At 40.6% G+C, this 16,289-nt stretch overlaps 1 protein-coding gene across 1 annotated transcript in view; it reads left to right on the forward strand.

Annotated features, from left to right (window-relative positions):
* The first annotated feature begins 7,704 nt into the window (after positions 1 to 7,704).
* Positions 7,705 to 16,289, forward strand: part of CAPZA2 (capping actin protein of muscle Z-line subunit alpha 2) — a 32,413-nt gene continuing 23,828 nt past the window's right edge. The window contains exon 1 of the mRNA XM_066550552.1: positions 7,705 to 7,811. Coding sequence (XP_066406649.1) covers positions 7,773 to 7,811 — 39 coding nt within the window. The 5' untranslated portion in view covers positions 7,705 to 7,772. The remainder of the gene's footprint in view (positions 7,812 to 16,289) is intronic.

Genomic DNA, 16,289 nt, shown 5'->3' on the forward strand with positions numbered 1-16,289 from the left:
TTGTCCACCTGTGTCTTACCACCTCCACCATCTTTCCTTCTAGGTCTTTCAGAGGTTATCCAACTCTCATCTTCTGCTACCATTATATTCCAAGAAAACTCTCTCTTGTCCTGTGTTGCATCTGAAACATCTATAAAGGCACCTTGCTGCTCTTCTTCCCCCTTTCCCTAAAAATTACTTTTGAGGGCCGCAAAAGTTTAAAAAACAAATAATAGGGAGACTAGAGAACCCTCTTCATCACACTTACATATCTAGATATCCCACTTCTGCTTGTAGCTCTTCATCACTTCATCCTACACATCACAACAGAAACATGAGAATTCTTTTTTTTGCTGCATTTTCTGATCTGACATGAGAGATTAAAACCAGAACTTCAAAATCTCACTGTGAGGAAGGAAGTGGAGCACAGTATTTGCACTAACTTTCCACAGATTGCAAAATCCTGAGCTTACCATTTGGGAAGCATGTGCACCAGGCTTTTTCTCAGACTAATACTGATCCATATCAGTCAGGGATATCACTATAGCACAGCAACAGGAATTAAAACAGGCACAGGTATGTAGCAAATGCAATTCTCTAAAAATTGGAAAACTGGTTAAAGTGCATGTGGAATAAAACTTTTTCCCTTTCAGGATCAAAAGCATTTTCTTTGGTTTGTAATTTTCATCTAGATATTCATCTAGATATTAAAAAAAATTAGTGAGTTATTATTTACTACTAAAATACAGTTACAGTTCTGAGGTTTTTCATTCCCAGTTAGTCCATACAAAATGCTTCCTAAAGTGCCACAAAGAGGGAAATGACAGCTTTTTTTGAAGTATAATGATTTATTCCTCTGTGCATTCCTTGAGCTTGGGGAAATGAAACTAGTAAAATCAGACCTTCAATCTTTGTGTTATTTTTTTTTCTGAGTTGCTCTTCTTAACCAAAAAATTACTTCTTGGTGGGTTGTTGAGAACATTATGATGGGTTGTATTTTCTCTGGGTTTGCATTAGATATTTGTCAATTGTCTTCATGACAGCTGAGGGAGAACAATCCCTATAACATAATTTACTGCAACAGCAAAAAGTATTTTCCCTTTTTACAAACTTCTCAGGAATAAACAGAATTGTTAATCTATTCAAAAATTTATTCCCATTGAGATAATCAACAGTGGAAATACTGGGACAGGGAGTGCAAATTCTTCCTTTTAAACAATTGAATAAGAGCTTGTCCATATGAAGCCTATGAAGCTGGTCACAGCTGAATTTCAAAACAAGCATTTGTTGATTAATAATTCTTGTTTTGAACTTATTAAATTAATAATACAATGGATAATTCCTGCACTAACTTTGTTACGCCCCTGGTATTAATCTTGCTCTTTTCAACAGACCTCTGGACAATTATAAACCAAATTAAAATTGTAAAATTATGGCCTCAGAAGAAGAAAATGTAGGGGGTTTAAGTCAAGTTGAATGCTATCTTGGGACAACGTATAGTGATATAAAAGCATTCCCTCAGACACACTGCACATTTATCTGTAACTTTCCTTGATTCCTGCTCATTTAATTTACCTGACTTTATCCACAGTCATCATCAGCTTCAGAATCCATGTGGGTAAAATCTTGGCTCTCTTGCAGTCTCAATTTTCTATGACAACAGAAAATTGAGAACTATGTAATTATTTCAGTCATATATAGGACTACTTTTGCTAAAGTCAAATGGCAAGAGAAATTCTCCAGTATCTTTTACATCTAATAGGGTTTCACTGTGTTCCAGTGCAGTGTTAAGAAACAACAGATCTCCCAAGGAAGCAGATGTTGGGCTCTAAGGCCATGGGTGAGCCCTGACTGCTACAGGCAAATTGCACCACTGTCTCAACCAGTCTTTGATCCAACAGAACACTGCAGAACAACAACAAAAAAAAGGAAAAACAAGACAACAAAAACCAAACAACAAACAAAATAAACCACACAAACAAAAGAAACACGTTTTAATAGACCAGTGTGATTGTATCAAGACACAACGTGAAAACAGTTTCAAAAGTAGATAACAGAAATAATGTTCCTACATGAACATTCAGACACTGTCCTGACTTTCACAAGTATTCAGGACTTTTATTGAGGTCAGAAGCAAGTGTACTCAACTGCTTATGCTGTTTATCATTCAGATGCCCAACTGTTGTGGTGTGTTTTATGTCTGTTCAGTTTTCCCCCCATTGTTCTCTCAGAAGGTCCTGCCCTGTTCCCAGTTTGTGTCAATCCCCAAACCCCTCCCCAGTTGTCTTGGTTACTAAATGTATCTTTCTTGTTCCCCACCCCTGGCTGCCTGCCTGTTACTCGACACCCCTGCCTCTTTTTCTAGAAAGTTCGGGCCAAGGTGTCGGGTGATTGGGTTAGGGGCCAGGGTCCCTCCCGCAACTGTGTTTGATTGGTTCTCCGATTGTGCCAATCCTTAGTGTATCCTTCTCTGATTTGCTATTTTTCACCCCCCCCCCACCCTCTTTAAAACTCGGGGTTTTCTTGCCTCGGGGCTCTCAGCTCCTTCTTCACGTTTTCCCTACCAATAAAACCACCCTCCCTGAAGAAACTGAGAGTCGCCTCTTCATTTCATCCTGCGACTTCGGAGCTCACTACTGCGGCCACTCGTCCGTAAGCCTGTCATCGCTAGGCACCGGGCCCTGACTTCGTGTTGGGGAAGTGCCTTACTGGCTGGAGGTTGGCTGGACACTTATCTAGCCTGGGCGTTTTACCTTCCACCGGCCACCGCTCCACCCAACATTCAAAAATAAAATTATTTTATTTCAAAATCCAACCTTCTCTTCAATATGTTCACAAGATCAAAAAATTAAGGCCCCACACCACTGTTAAGCAGCATGAAGTACCACTGACTCTGTGAGGCATTTTTCTCTATACTAGCCCAGAAATTCTCAGCTCTTTACTTACATCTGCTTGAATGGTTTATCTTTATTGAGATTTTATCTACATAAAACATGCAGTTCCACAGAAAATAAAACAGAAAAGGAATTTGGACTCCTACAGTGAATCTCAACTTCATTAAACAAATCAGCACATTTACCATTTCCTGTTGAAAAATAAAATTGCCAAACAAAGTCTCCTTTAAAACGAAAGTAAATAAATCCAGCTAGAAGACTATACTTCCTTTTTTTTTTTTTGAGGAAGGAATAACTAAAAATATAAGCAAGAACCAGGCTCAGTGAGAGGGAATGAAAGGATTTTTTATGTTTTCTTATGGAGCTTTTCAAAATCCGGTGTGAGCTACTGTTCTATTCCTGTAACAATTTGATGGCTGGGGCAAGCAGTGCTCCAAGCTCCTTTGCTCTTCTCAGTTTTGCTTTCTCCTGCTGCTTTCTCAATCTGTCCTGGTACAGAGCAAAGACAAACAAACAGGTACACCAAAAGAGAGAGAGACTGGATGAGGCTGGAGAAGATGTGTGTTGTATTACCACAGATTATTGCAGATGAGGACTTGCTGTAAGGCACACTGCTAATTTAAGGGCCCTCTATATGGGGTGCAGAACTCTTACACTTTGATTCTGGTCTGTTTCCTAATTCCCAGCCTGTCCTCTTCCTTGTTGATCCCAATCCTGCTCTGTCTCCATTATCAAGAGCTACTGATGCAGCCTTCCTGATGTCTGAGTAGGAGCTGCAATATAGGCAGTACAGAAGTAAAGCCCTCTTGGTACAAAGTCCTTTGTGCATAAATATGTGATTTGCCACTTTGATTTCAGCTTCCCTAGGGAGCACAGAGAAATGCTGAACTACAAGTGTAGTCCTCTCTCCTTCCCTTAGCTTTTTAACTTCAGCTGCCCCTTGTGCTCTTCCCTTGGCCCTTGGCCTCTTGTGGTCCATCACCTTCTTTCCTTTTGATCTTCTAAAAGTAAAAGGGGTTTTGGCTGTCATAGTACAGGTACCTAATATTTAGACAACTGGGTCTGAACTCATATAGACAATAACCTTGTCCTAAGATAGGTGTCTCAACTAGGTCAGGTGAATCTCACCTTTGGAGTGCTTATTTCTCCCTGTTGATGGAAGCTGAGGGTCATGAGCTGAGACTCAGGTGTTTATCAGCTAATTATCAAAAATACTCCCCAATAATCCAATTTTAAATACTCAATGAAACCTTTTTACAGATGATTCATTTGACCATTCCACTGATTCTGCAGCCTGTATTCTTTGGATATAGAGGATCTGATTGTAGGTTTCTCCAAATGTGTTAGTTATCTTTGCTGTCTTAGTATGTTAACTTTTTAAAAGCCACAGTGTTAGCTATTAAAATGTAGTCTACAGCAGCCAGCTTCTTTTCTTTACCTGTCCTTTGACTCCTTGAATGTATTGTTTGATAAGATTTGCAGACTTGCAAAAGGGCGTAATCCAAAATTCTCTTAAGAAAGAATCCTGATTTCCTTCTGAAATGTAAAAGGAAGTAGTCTAGCAAAGAAGATTAGTGACTTCTTATAAAATTTCTTTCATTACAGGAAATCTACAGAATGTAGTACATCCTCCAGGTTAAACAAGTAGGCCCCAAATACACCTTTCATGAGATTGTCCTTTGAGCAGATGCAATAGATAAAATGTCAATCACTTGCCTTGATGAAGAAGAATGAAAGTGCAATTTATTCTTCTCTGTATTGTTGATCTCAATGTTTGGGGCCAGTGCAGAAGGCCAGAGGTGTGCTGTAACCACTATCACCTCACTGCCAATCTTCAGGATGGCCTTAGCACAGAAACTGCACTTCCCTCAAGCCATACTGGTTGCCCTGCAGGGAGACCTTGCAGTGAGGAGCTCTGCGCTCTCCCTCCAATGCAACTCAAGGACCAGGGGTCTGGCTCTACAGTCAATACAGAAAAAAATGACAGAGCAGTTCAGCAAAATAGCAAGGTGCTTGACTGGTAGCTCTACTATGTCTGATCAGATTAAGTAAATCTCAATAGCTGTTGTTTGGGGAGTGGGTGGGTTGTTTTTATAATTAATTCCTTTTTCTCCCACTACATCACTAAACCACGTGCTGCTCATCAGACAAGATCTGCTAGCCCATGGTGAGCTTCACATAGTGGGACTAGACAGCTGCTAAGACATGAGCTAGCTAGCAAGCAACAGGATATTCTGCTGTTCTGTATGTGATTGTAGTGCAAATTAGCCCTTGATCAATGTGTAGAGACAATGACTCATGAAAAAATATTAATTTTGTATATGAGATTCACTGGTTGGAAATCGGCTGTATTCAATTAAAAACAGCAAGCAGAGATCTATGACTTCATAGAAGATGCATTTAAATTCCAAACTAGCTCATGTATCACTGCTATATCCAAAATCACTTCTCAATCTTGACAGCCTTAAGCCCCATATCCTGAAATTTTTTCTGCATCTCCAGGATTATTTTCAGTCATCCTTTAAAATCCCTCTGAAATTTCTGTATTCTTCCTGAGGAGACACACAAACCGTCCAAAATACTTTAGTCACAAAAAACAAAGCCACAAAGTCACATTATTTCTGCATGATTATTCATTCCCCATTAAGTCCTAAGGTCACAGTAGGTGACCTGTGAAGGTACTATTAAGAAGATTCACATCAGTTTCTATGATGACTACAGGGTCCTCCCCTGAATCATTCACTTCATCTTGTTAGTTTCAGCAAACTTCCAAGAAAAATCTGGGCTAAACATGGAACATCCAACAGACAGATATATTTACTTACAACAAAACTGTTCACATTTATCTGAGAAGATCTACCTTTTGAACTATCTTCCTGGTAGTCATTAAGTAAAGCAATACCCATGGCAATATATGGCAATATCCCCCAGCTGGCAAACCCCAAGGTGTGTTAAAAATTAACAGAAGCATTTCACAGACCTCAGGCAGTTTCTCTTAAGACTCCTGGGTAGAAGTTATAAAGTACTGTTGTTGCATGACACTGAATGCTGCACAATGCTGTTCCCTGCTACAGACCATTATCTTTTATTATTGAGATATAAAATCTATAATATATGCAAAATATTCAAAACCCAGATACCTCTTAGATACACATCTTATGTTCTATACTTCACTCTAAATCTAGCAATGGTCCTGTCAAACATTAGCTTTGGTTGTCATTTATCTTGTTTCTCACATAAATACACTACTGTCCATTATCTTTATCCTCCATGGCTACAAGTATTTAAAGTCGTTCTTCAACTGTCCTGAACCAGCCACGTTGTCCAACCAATATATTAATTATTTTTACTTATTTTCATTTACATGTTTTCATTATATACTGACTTTCTTTGTGCCATTAGAATACCACATTTGGCTTGAACCACTTTTTGTCCAACTTCACTTTCCTTCACTTTCATGTGGCAGTCCTCTTATAGCATCTAGAGTAACAGCCCTGAAAAATTCTACAGGTATAGGCATATTTTGTTCTCCTGCACTTTGGCAGCATTTATGCAGAAATATTCATGCAAGAAAGACAGATGTGGATGAGCTCCACAGCATAACAAGATCCTTGGGCTTGAAGCTGGCTACATTCACACTACTAACCATGACTGATGTAGGTGTATCTCAGCACCTCAACGATCAGCTTTTTCTTGTTCATCATAACTGAGATGAAGTACACTGTGCTGGACAGTAAGAAATTGTATTTTTAAATGTTACCAAAGAGTAACCACTAGCTCAGAGGCAATCCTTGCAAGTCATCATGCCAAATCCCCGTGGAGCTGCAATGTCACATTGCTGGATGACATTCTTCACAATTTCTTAGTCGGGAGGTAAAAAACTTTCAATCTACTTATTTTTCTCCCACTGATGCCATTCATGTCCAATTTCTACAGTACAAATCACTTCACACATTTCTGTTGCTGATATTAGATCGAGCTTCCCACAGCCTCCCGCAGCACCTGTGGGGCGCCCGGGCCCAGCCCCAGCCCTGGCACCCACTGAGCACCTGCTGTGATGGGGCTGAAACCTGGACACTCTGCTCCTGCCTGGGGGATCGGTCTCTTCTCCGGGACTAGAGGACACAGCCCTCAGCTGTGCCAGGGGAGGTTTATTTTGGATGTTGGGAGGGATTTCTTCACGGACAGGGCAATTAGAGATGGAAATGGGCTGCCCAGGGAGGTGGGAGGGGTGCCATCCCTGGAGCTGTTTAAGAAACTGGAGGCGGTACTGATGCCACAGTCTATTGAACAGGTGCTGTTCATCATAGGTTGGACTCGATGATCTCAGAAGTCTTCTCCAACCTAATCTTTGAGAGTTTTACTTCTGGCTGCCCACAACTCCATATGCAGTCAAAACCTTTTCAGGACCTCCTGTTTTCCATTCCCATTGTGCCCCTCTCTGCCCCGGGATCCCCCATTCCCAACGCCCCTCTCTGCCCCGGGATCCCCCATTCCCAAAGCCCCTCTCTGCCCCGAGATCCCCCATTTCCCATTCCCAACGCCCCTCTCTGCCCCGGGATCCCCCATTCCCAACGCCCCTCTCTGCCCCGGGATCCCCCATTCCCAACGCCCCTCTCTGCCCCGGGATCCCCCATTTCCCATTCCCAACGCCCCTCTCTGCCCCGGGATCCCCCATTTCCCAACGCCCCTCTCTGCCCCGGGATCCCCCATTCCCAACGCCCCTCTCCGCCCCGAGATTCCCCATTTCCCATTCCCAACGTGCCCCCCCTCCCCAGGCTCCCCGCCCACCGCGCGCGCACGCGCACAAGGCACCGCCCCCGCAGGGAGCGCGCGCGGGTCCCGCCCTTCCTGCCGGGAAGGAGGAGCGGGAGGGGGCGGGCGCAGCCGGACGGGAAGATGGCGGACCTGGAGGAGCAGCTGTCCGACGAGGAGAAGGTAGGGATGGATGGATAGATAGGTTGCGCCGAGCCGCGCCGCCCTCCTGTCCTCCATCCCTCCGGACCGGCGGGGCTCCTGTTTCAGCGTGGCCGCGCAGCCGGGCCCGGCCGCAGCAGGGGCGGGCGGAGGGCCGGGGTTGAGGCCGGGGCAGGGCCGGCCCGGCCCGGCCGCATCTCCCGCCGCGCCTTGTACGGTGCGGGTCCGGGGGGGCGGCGCCCGGGGCCCCGCGGGGGCGGCGGCCGCTGCTCTGCCGGTCCCTGCGGCCGCCCCCGCCCGGCGTGCGGGGTTCGGGGTCGGCGGGGAGAGGCAGGAGAGACGCGGAAGGGCTTTCCCTTCCCCCACCTCCACTTCCCGTTCCCGAGGCGCCGTGCCCCTGCCGCCGGCTGCTCCGAGGCACCCGGCCTGCCGTCCCCAGGCAGCCCCGCGGCCCCGGGAGGACATGGGATACATGTGATTTACGGGAGGAACAAGCTGTGGGGATGAGGAAGGCTGTTTTGCTTCCTGCTAGGAGACAGTAATTGGGGAAGTGGGAGGTCAAGGAGCGGAGGGCCTGCGTTAGAGATGTATCACATACTCTTTTTGCGGCAGTTGGAAACTCAAATTTAAGGCAGATTTTTCCAGAAAAGTCTCAAAAGGAGCAGGGTGTTTTGTGAGACCTCAGTTATCACTGCTCCTTGTCATTCTCTGGGGGATTCAGCTTCACAGCAGCTGCCTGTTTCCAAGCTAGGGTGTGGTGTTTCGTGTACATGGTGCACTGCTTCTGCCTTTATGTAACGCATGCTCTTGCTCACTTTCCCCTTTAAAAACTTAGATTTTCACGTCTGTTAAAGTTGTGAGATGACTCAAATGTGGAAGGTATCAAAAATGATTCAAACTTATTTGAAGTTAGAAGGATGTCTGAAATATCTAAGTTGTTACAGTGAGACAGGTTTTCTGTTTGACCCTGTTTTATAAGTAGAGATGCACTGGTATGCTTAGGAGTGCATAGCACCTAGATCTTGCTATCCTCTTCCCAAGAGGTTTGAAGACTCTGCCTTCCTCTACTTAAATCACCTTCCAAGACCACCTCTCTCTTGATACAAGTAGTAATGTGATCCAGAAGTGTAAGTGGTAATTGTGGTTTTTCTAGCCCCTTATAGAAAATGCAAGTAACACTAATCCAGTACATTGTTCCAGAAGGTATGCTGAAAATACTTTTACTATAAGTTATCTTGCTGTCAGTGAATGGTTAAGATGGAAAGGGATCCTTGGACATCATATTGTAGAGTCATCTAGAGCAGCTGCCCAGTACTCTGTGCAGGTGGCTTTTGGAATCTCCAGGGATGCAGGCTCCACAGCCTCCTTGGACAGCCCGTGGCAGCGCTCGGTCACTCTTGTAGTGAAAAAGTGTTTCCTTGTGCTCAGATGGCACCTCCTATGTTTCATTTTGTGCCCGTTGCTTCTCGTTCTGTCAAATAATAAAAGACAGAATGACGGTTTTGTCTCTATTTGATCTTGGCAACCCTGCCTGTGCTTTTGTGGCTGATGGAGTTAAATTCTGAACTTTCTTCTACTCACAGATTTTGTTTTTTCTTTTCCCCGAAAATGGGTGCAGAGACTCATAGAGACACTTCCTGCCTTGGTATAAGTGAATAGAATGAGCACTCATCCATTGTAAATTTAAATTGATTTCTCTAGTAGTCCCATATAAAATTGATTGTCCTGCATGAGTGGAATTTTTCAAGCCTGAGAGTATATTTTTTTGGCTAAGAAACCAAAGATGGGTAACACTGCAAACTCATGGAAAATATACATGTGGCAATATACATGTGATACCTTAAGATTTTATTTCTGATGCATTAAGTTGTGCTGTCGTTGTACAATAAAAATGTTATTTCGAGTATTCAGTTCTACTGAGCTTAAAAAAAATCAGCTGAATGGCATTTGACAAACACACCCTTCTCACTCATCCAGTTGGGACTATAAATAAATGCAAGAGTAGATGCAAAGAGGCAAACATTGATTTTCATGAGAAATAAATCACATTGCTCCTTTATATACTTTCCTTTCATGATACAGAACTGATAATATTGAAGGCTGATGCAGATGGTGGTGGTGATGTAGTTTTATGGATAATTTCAGTAGAGACATAAGTAGAACCCTGAAACTCCTCAAGGAAGAAAGAAGGTGAACCAAATAACAGAACATTTTTTGTCTCAGACTTGTAATAATGGTGTATGAGCACAAATAAGTAGGAAATTGAGTGATGGGGCAGGTTATCAGGTCTGAACCTGATAGGGCAGGTTCAGAAAGGTCTTTGATTCATATCTTACTTCGTGTTAGTCAAAAGATTTTAAGTGTTGCAAAGGCAGTAGGCAATTCCATGTACCTTACTATTGCTGGATTTAAGATGACTGTGTTTAGCTGTAGCACAATTCAACTTTAAAACCAGCAGTGTTTGGCATAATTGGGAATACAGAAGGGGGCATAATTGGAATAATGGCAAACCAGATTGTTACAGTTCAGGTAAATGACCTTTAAAACCAAGGAAGGAGAAGAACCAGAAAGAGCATTTCAATATTCAAGACAATTTTGAACTCAATCTTGTTCCTCAGATTCCCATTTTTAAAGCGATTTTTGAAGCCTTGTTTTTCTTTCAGTGATGCAATGTGTGTTGCATCATTGCAACAATACAAGGATTATTTGTAGCAAATAAGGCGTGTGAGGTTTGTGTGGATCCAAAGATCTGAAGTTGGACCATTGCCAATGAAAGTTACTGATTTTAGCATCCAAGAGCAGCGATTTTTCAGTGCTGAAGACAGCTTTTGTGATCCATAGTGTTGCATTATTCACATAGGTCACTGAAAGTTCAGAAGCTTTTAGGTGTGTTGAATAACATAAGTTTGTTTGTTTATTGGTTCAGTTTGTTTATTTAAAAATGGGGTGTGAGAGGTGGAAACCTTGAAGCCCTGAACTCTCGAGTAGCAGTCATCACTTCTGCACCCTTCCTGTAGATAATGCATCATCGCTTAACAAGTTCTGAATGCAAAACCTATTCAGCTGTTCCAGATATTTGAAGTAGTTTTGTTAAAGTCTAGTAACCATTTTTTGCAGTTCAATTTTATTCCATTTTATCTAGAAATTGTTTTCTTACCTTTGTAGCTACAAAAAAACTAATAAACAGGTATAAAAATATTTTAATTAGCATATTAGTGGGAATATTAAAGGTACAATTTTTCTACATGGGTGTTGGCCATAATTAATGAAAGGTACTGATTTTACTGTAAAAGTTGCATTTGCTAATGTAAATACTCATTTACAAACAATGGCACAAATGAAAAACAGCACAGAAACCATTTAAATCATAAAACTAGTGTTCTCTAGTCCATTTTTGGTGACTTGAAGGGACGTGTTTTCTGTAGGTTTGGTTGGGATTTTTTGTTTTTAATGTGAAGCACAGGAGTTAAATAGCTGTGTATGACTTGAGACACAGCCTCAGAAAATCAGGATGCCTTCAGGGAGGAAAGGATAACACATGAAGTTTTTAAATACTAAATGAACTCTTGCATTCCTTAAAATGCTGAACATAATAAACGTGGGAATTGTCAAACTTTTTTTTTTTTTTTAAAGGAACTACACCTCTTTCAGTAAGTTTATATCGCAGTAGTTTCACTTTTTTGGAAAGATGGAGTTTAACAGTGTTATTAGAAGAAAACTTCGCTTATAAAGAGGAAGTAGTCCCGTTTGTGAAAGTGAGCCTGGATGGCTTCCAGGTATTTCCTGGTGCATTGGGTAACTTTGTAACTTCTTAAATTTGTAGATTTTGACACCTAATTTACCTAATAAAGTTAAACTAAACTCTGCAGTGTAGTTTTGTCAGATTAAGGAAAACCCATTTCTTATGTCAGTGCTTTGGAATGAGAAGTCTATGCCAGTAAAATGAATCTCTCACCTGTAATGTTGTCTTTAGAGTGTAATACATTTACAGCAGATTGCACTTACATGTACAAGCCCACCAATGTGAAAGGCTCAGGTACTTTTCTCAATGCAAATATAAACCTTTTTCCTAGAACTGCTTTGTGAAAGCATTAGCAGTATTTTTGACAGAAAAAATGGTACTTTTCTAGTTTACATGTGTTAAAGCAATTCCTTTGCTCTACATCATTCATTTTGAAAGGATTTAGACTTCTGACTTTCAGAATTGTGTCAAATGAGACTGTAGATGAGTAGGAGGTGCATTTGAATAACCCTTTCTGGGTATACTTGCACTGTAATCTATAAAGTAAACTGTAGGTCTTGCAAGTGTCCTTGATAACATTTTGATGAAATTCTTTAGTAAGAATGAGGAAGTTAGGAGTGCTTTTCAGACTGACATGTAATTTTGAATATTGGAGCCCTTCCAAGATTAAAGATTTTCATGTCCATCTCAGGATATACATGAAAATATGTGTGAAGATAGAACGTTGTCCTGAGTTATTTTGGTTTTGTTTTTTTTTAACTAAAAATGCATCAATACCATTGAGATTGAAGGACAGATATTTGAATCACTTTCTTGGGAAACTGTTAAACACTGTCTGAAGAAATGCTGATATACTGTATGTGTAACTGCAAATAATAACTTGGTTTGCTTCTACAGTCATACTGGCTGGAAGAAATTTCTGAAGGTAACTCAAATGCTGGTTAGTCAAAATGGGCTAGCTTAGATAAGGTTGCTTAGGGACTTGCCCTTTGAGTTTTGGGTATCTCCAGGAACAGAGACTGTACTAGCTCTCTGGCTGAGGTGTTGCAATGTTTGTCTAAGCCCACAGTCAGAAACTTATCCTAATTTCTAATTGTTGCAACTTGTGTGCAGTGCTGCTTGTCTTTTACTGTGTACCTCCGTGGTAAGTTACTGTGCAAATCAAAATTGTTTGCCTTTTTGACAAGTGAAGAGTAACTACTTGAAGCTTGATAATGAATACAAGTGAAACCTGTTATTATAAAGAAAAGATCAGTGATTTCTAAAACTTCATTTCATATATTCTTTCCTTAGTACTAGCTTGAAGAAATTGGGTACCCTTTGGGGATTATGACTTTTACCATGTTAGGGAGTATTGGAGTATTCATAATGCAGTGGCACCTCAGGACCATCAAAAACCCCCTTCTTGCTGTCTTTGTACTCTCAAAACTTCTTGCAGAAGCTTGCTACCTAGGAAACCTCATAGCTCAAGTAGATAAGAGAAAAAATTGAAGCAAAAATAGAGTAATAGGACAAGTTATTGGCAAATACAGAGATGAAACTGGAGACATTATTTTATGATATAGCAGATATGGTTCTATTGCCTACCAATACAGTCTTCAGCCTACAAGTTCTGCTGTGAAATTCTGTTTTCAGTTAGTTTCAATATTGGCACTCAAAAAAGAACAGGAAAAGGGTAGCTTTAGCTTTTAGCTGCATTATTTAGTAAACCCCTGCATTTTTTACAGGCAGCCCTGTGTACTATTCACTGTCAGGTTCTGGGAGTGGGATGTAAAGGAGTTGAAAGTGCTCACTGAGAAATGAAAGCAGATTTTTGAGCATGCGACAATTACTTTTTTAATCCTTGAGTAAAAAACTTCTGAAATGTGAAATACTTCAAATACTTTGTTAGCTTGACAGAAGGCATTAAAACCTTGAATAGGTCACTTAGAGAGAGAATTGTAAGACGCTGGAATTGAGAGGGGGAGACGTAACAGTTAGGGTGGTACCTTATTTCATCCATTTTCATAGAGCAAGCTCTGTTACATTCTTTTTCTCTCACCCCTGCTGTTGAATCTGGGCTTAATGTTCTTGGAGTATCTCATTATAACAAATTATCTCGGTGTAGAAGATTTAAAAACTTTAAAAACTTGGGCTTTGTAGTAGAAGAATACTTTGCAAATATGAACCAAGCGCTTTTTAGCGTACATTGGATACCACTTTGTAAAGACTGCTGAGAAAGAGAGTCTGCAGCTGAGGATCATGTGTGTTGATGTCCCTGTAACAAGACATCTTGGGTTTTTATGTGAGAGATGACACTGTTGGTTTCTTTCTTTGTGAAGTCTTAGTTAGCCATTTCTTATACCATTTACTTCTCAAATAAAACTTAATGCTTTTGCTTTTCATTAAATGTAAAATTTTACTACTTTTTCAGTTTTCAGTGAATGACTTTTGCAAGGAAATCATTTTTTTATGCTGCTTAATTGTTGTCTATCTGTTCTATAAGCTCAAGTATGAAGTTGCTTGGCTACAATTGTATATATTTATATATAATTATTAATAGTTGTATGTAAATATATACATTATACAATATATGCATAAATAGCCATGTATAAATATATATATAATAAAAGGTTTCCAATTTTATATGCTCGGGGAATAAGAATAACTACAGAATAACATGGGGGAGATTTATCTTCTCTTTTTTTTTTTTTATGGTTAATCTTATGTGTTACTCAAATAACATCCTTTGCTTTCATATTCCTTTTTGCTATCTTTGTCTGATGCAGTGACTTTCAGAAATCCTGTTTGGAGTTTCGGTTTTTTTAAATCTTCTTAATATGATATGGTGTGTAAAGTGATTTTAACATGGAGACTTTTATGATATTTAGATATTCTTCTGCTGAAAGGTCCTACACTGATGCATCCATCACCTTTCTTAGTGGTTATTTTTGTGAAAATAAATCTCATTATTGAAGTCAGGTCGTCAGGTAGAAAGAACGCAGCATATTACCATATTGTTGTGTAAGATGTACTTTTTGCAGCATTGTGAAGGGCTGGTACTGTTACATATTTTTAAATACTTGTGTATTAAAAATAATTGAGGAAAACACATGTTCTCCAGATGCAATGTAGCTTTAGGCATTGCAATTAAGGAAATGTCTGTTCAGTCAAAGCCATAGGTATGGAATGTGCCCCTCCTTTCCTGTGCCACAGAATCACATTTTTACAGGGTTTTTTCCTTAGCTCTTCTGGAAGCAGAAGTGAATGGGATACTGCAGAGAATTTTCAGTTGAGCTTGGTAGGAAGGCAGTTGCAGCACTATGTTTGTATTCATTCCCTCTCTACAGAGTCGCTGCCTTTGTTCCATGTTTGTGTGAGATGATGCATGTTTTGGGATGCTGTTCTGCTATTTGAAGTTATACCCGTGGGTATGGTGAGGTTTCATGAGATGCTGTGAAGGCAGTTTGCTGCTGACATGGGGTAATTCCTTTCTCACATTTTTGTTCTCAGAGCTTGTCCAGCTGTTTGAAGGCTTCTTTGCCTCACTAAACTGTCTGCAGCAGGAAGCAATGATAATTATGTAAAGCTATTTTTTGGCTAAATTGGTTATCTTCTTGCCACCTTTTAAAGCTGTTCTTTAGATTGATCAATCTGTTTGTCTGAATACTCACAAAAGTAGATGAGTGCTGATGATACATAGGAGTTAGTAAAAATAGTGGTGTAGGGTCCTGGGAAGTATCTAACCTAAAGATTTAATGAGCAATTGGAGCCAGTACTACCAAATATCTAGCTATCCCAAGGGGAAGCTAGTTACATGTTCTTTAAACACTGAAGGGTTTACAAAGTCAAAAACTATGTTGATGTTTGGATAGAGCATCAAGCATTGTATCCTACAAGTATTTGAACCTTAGAACTGTGTTCCTTTATGTGTAATGTATGTCAATGCAAAATTCATTTTGAGTGATAGATGTCAAAACAGTTTTGCTTTTTAAGGAACAGCAAAGGTGCATATTGAACAATAATAGTACAGCTCAAGCTGAACTTAAATAACAAGTTTTACTCAAACTCAGAACTAAGTAAAACTAGGTGTTATGTCCAGTATCACTCCAGTGAGTACAAACTGCATCCCTAATTTTGAGTGTGACTTAGAGATCTTGAGAGAATTCAAACTTGCCTCATTTAACTGATGTCTCTGTTAATATTTATGTGACTATGAGCTAACTGTGAGAAAACCCTGTAGCTACCTGTAAATAGAGTTAAGTGGGTCACAACAAACCCATTTGTCTAGTTGCAGACAGGTTTTTAACTAGAACTACACAGAAGGCATGACTGAGAACAGAGCTCTAGTCTCTACTGTTCCTGGAGCTCCCTTCTGGATGTGATATCTCATCATCTTTTGTTTTGGCCAAACACAGATTTCTGTGAGTGGGAGATTTATTGTGTGTTGTAAGATAGCAAGGGTACCCTCAGAAATCCTGAATGTAAATGCATGATGTACAGTGCTGTGAGCCTGCCATAACAGTGATAAAAGTAACTTTGGGAAGCTCTTTTCATTCCCCTGCGATTAGCAACAAAGTTGTCTTTGAGTGGAAATTATTGTGGGAATCTTTTGCATGCCTTCCATCTAAAGTTCACTGTGGAGCAGTGAACTTTAACCTGTTGGGAGTGTAGAGGAAGGGGTGGGTCTCCCTGCTGCAAAGAGTTCACAGCTGAATTTCTGAATTTGAAAGAAGGGATGTGTAGGAAAGAATAAGGCTGAGTATATGGTTTCACAG

Source organism: Molothrus aeneus, chromosome 5 (genome assembly GCF_037042795.1).
Source record: "Molothrus aeneus isolate 106 chromosome 5, BPBGC_Maene_1.0, whole genome shotgun sequence".
NCBI lineage: Eukaryota > Metazoa > Chordata > Aves > Passeriformes > Icteridae > Molothrus > Molothrus aeneus.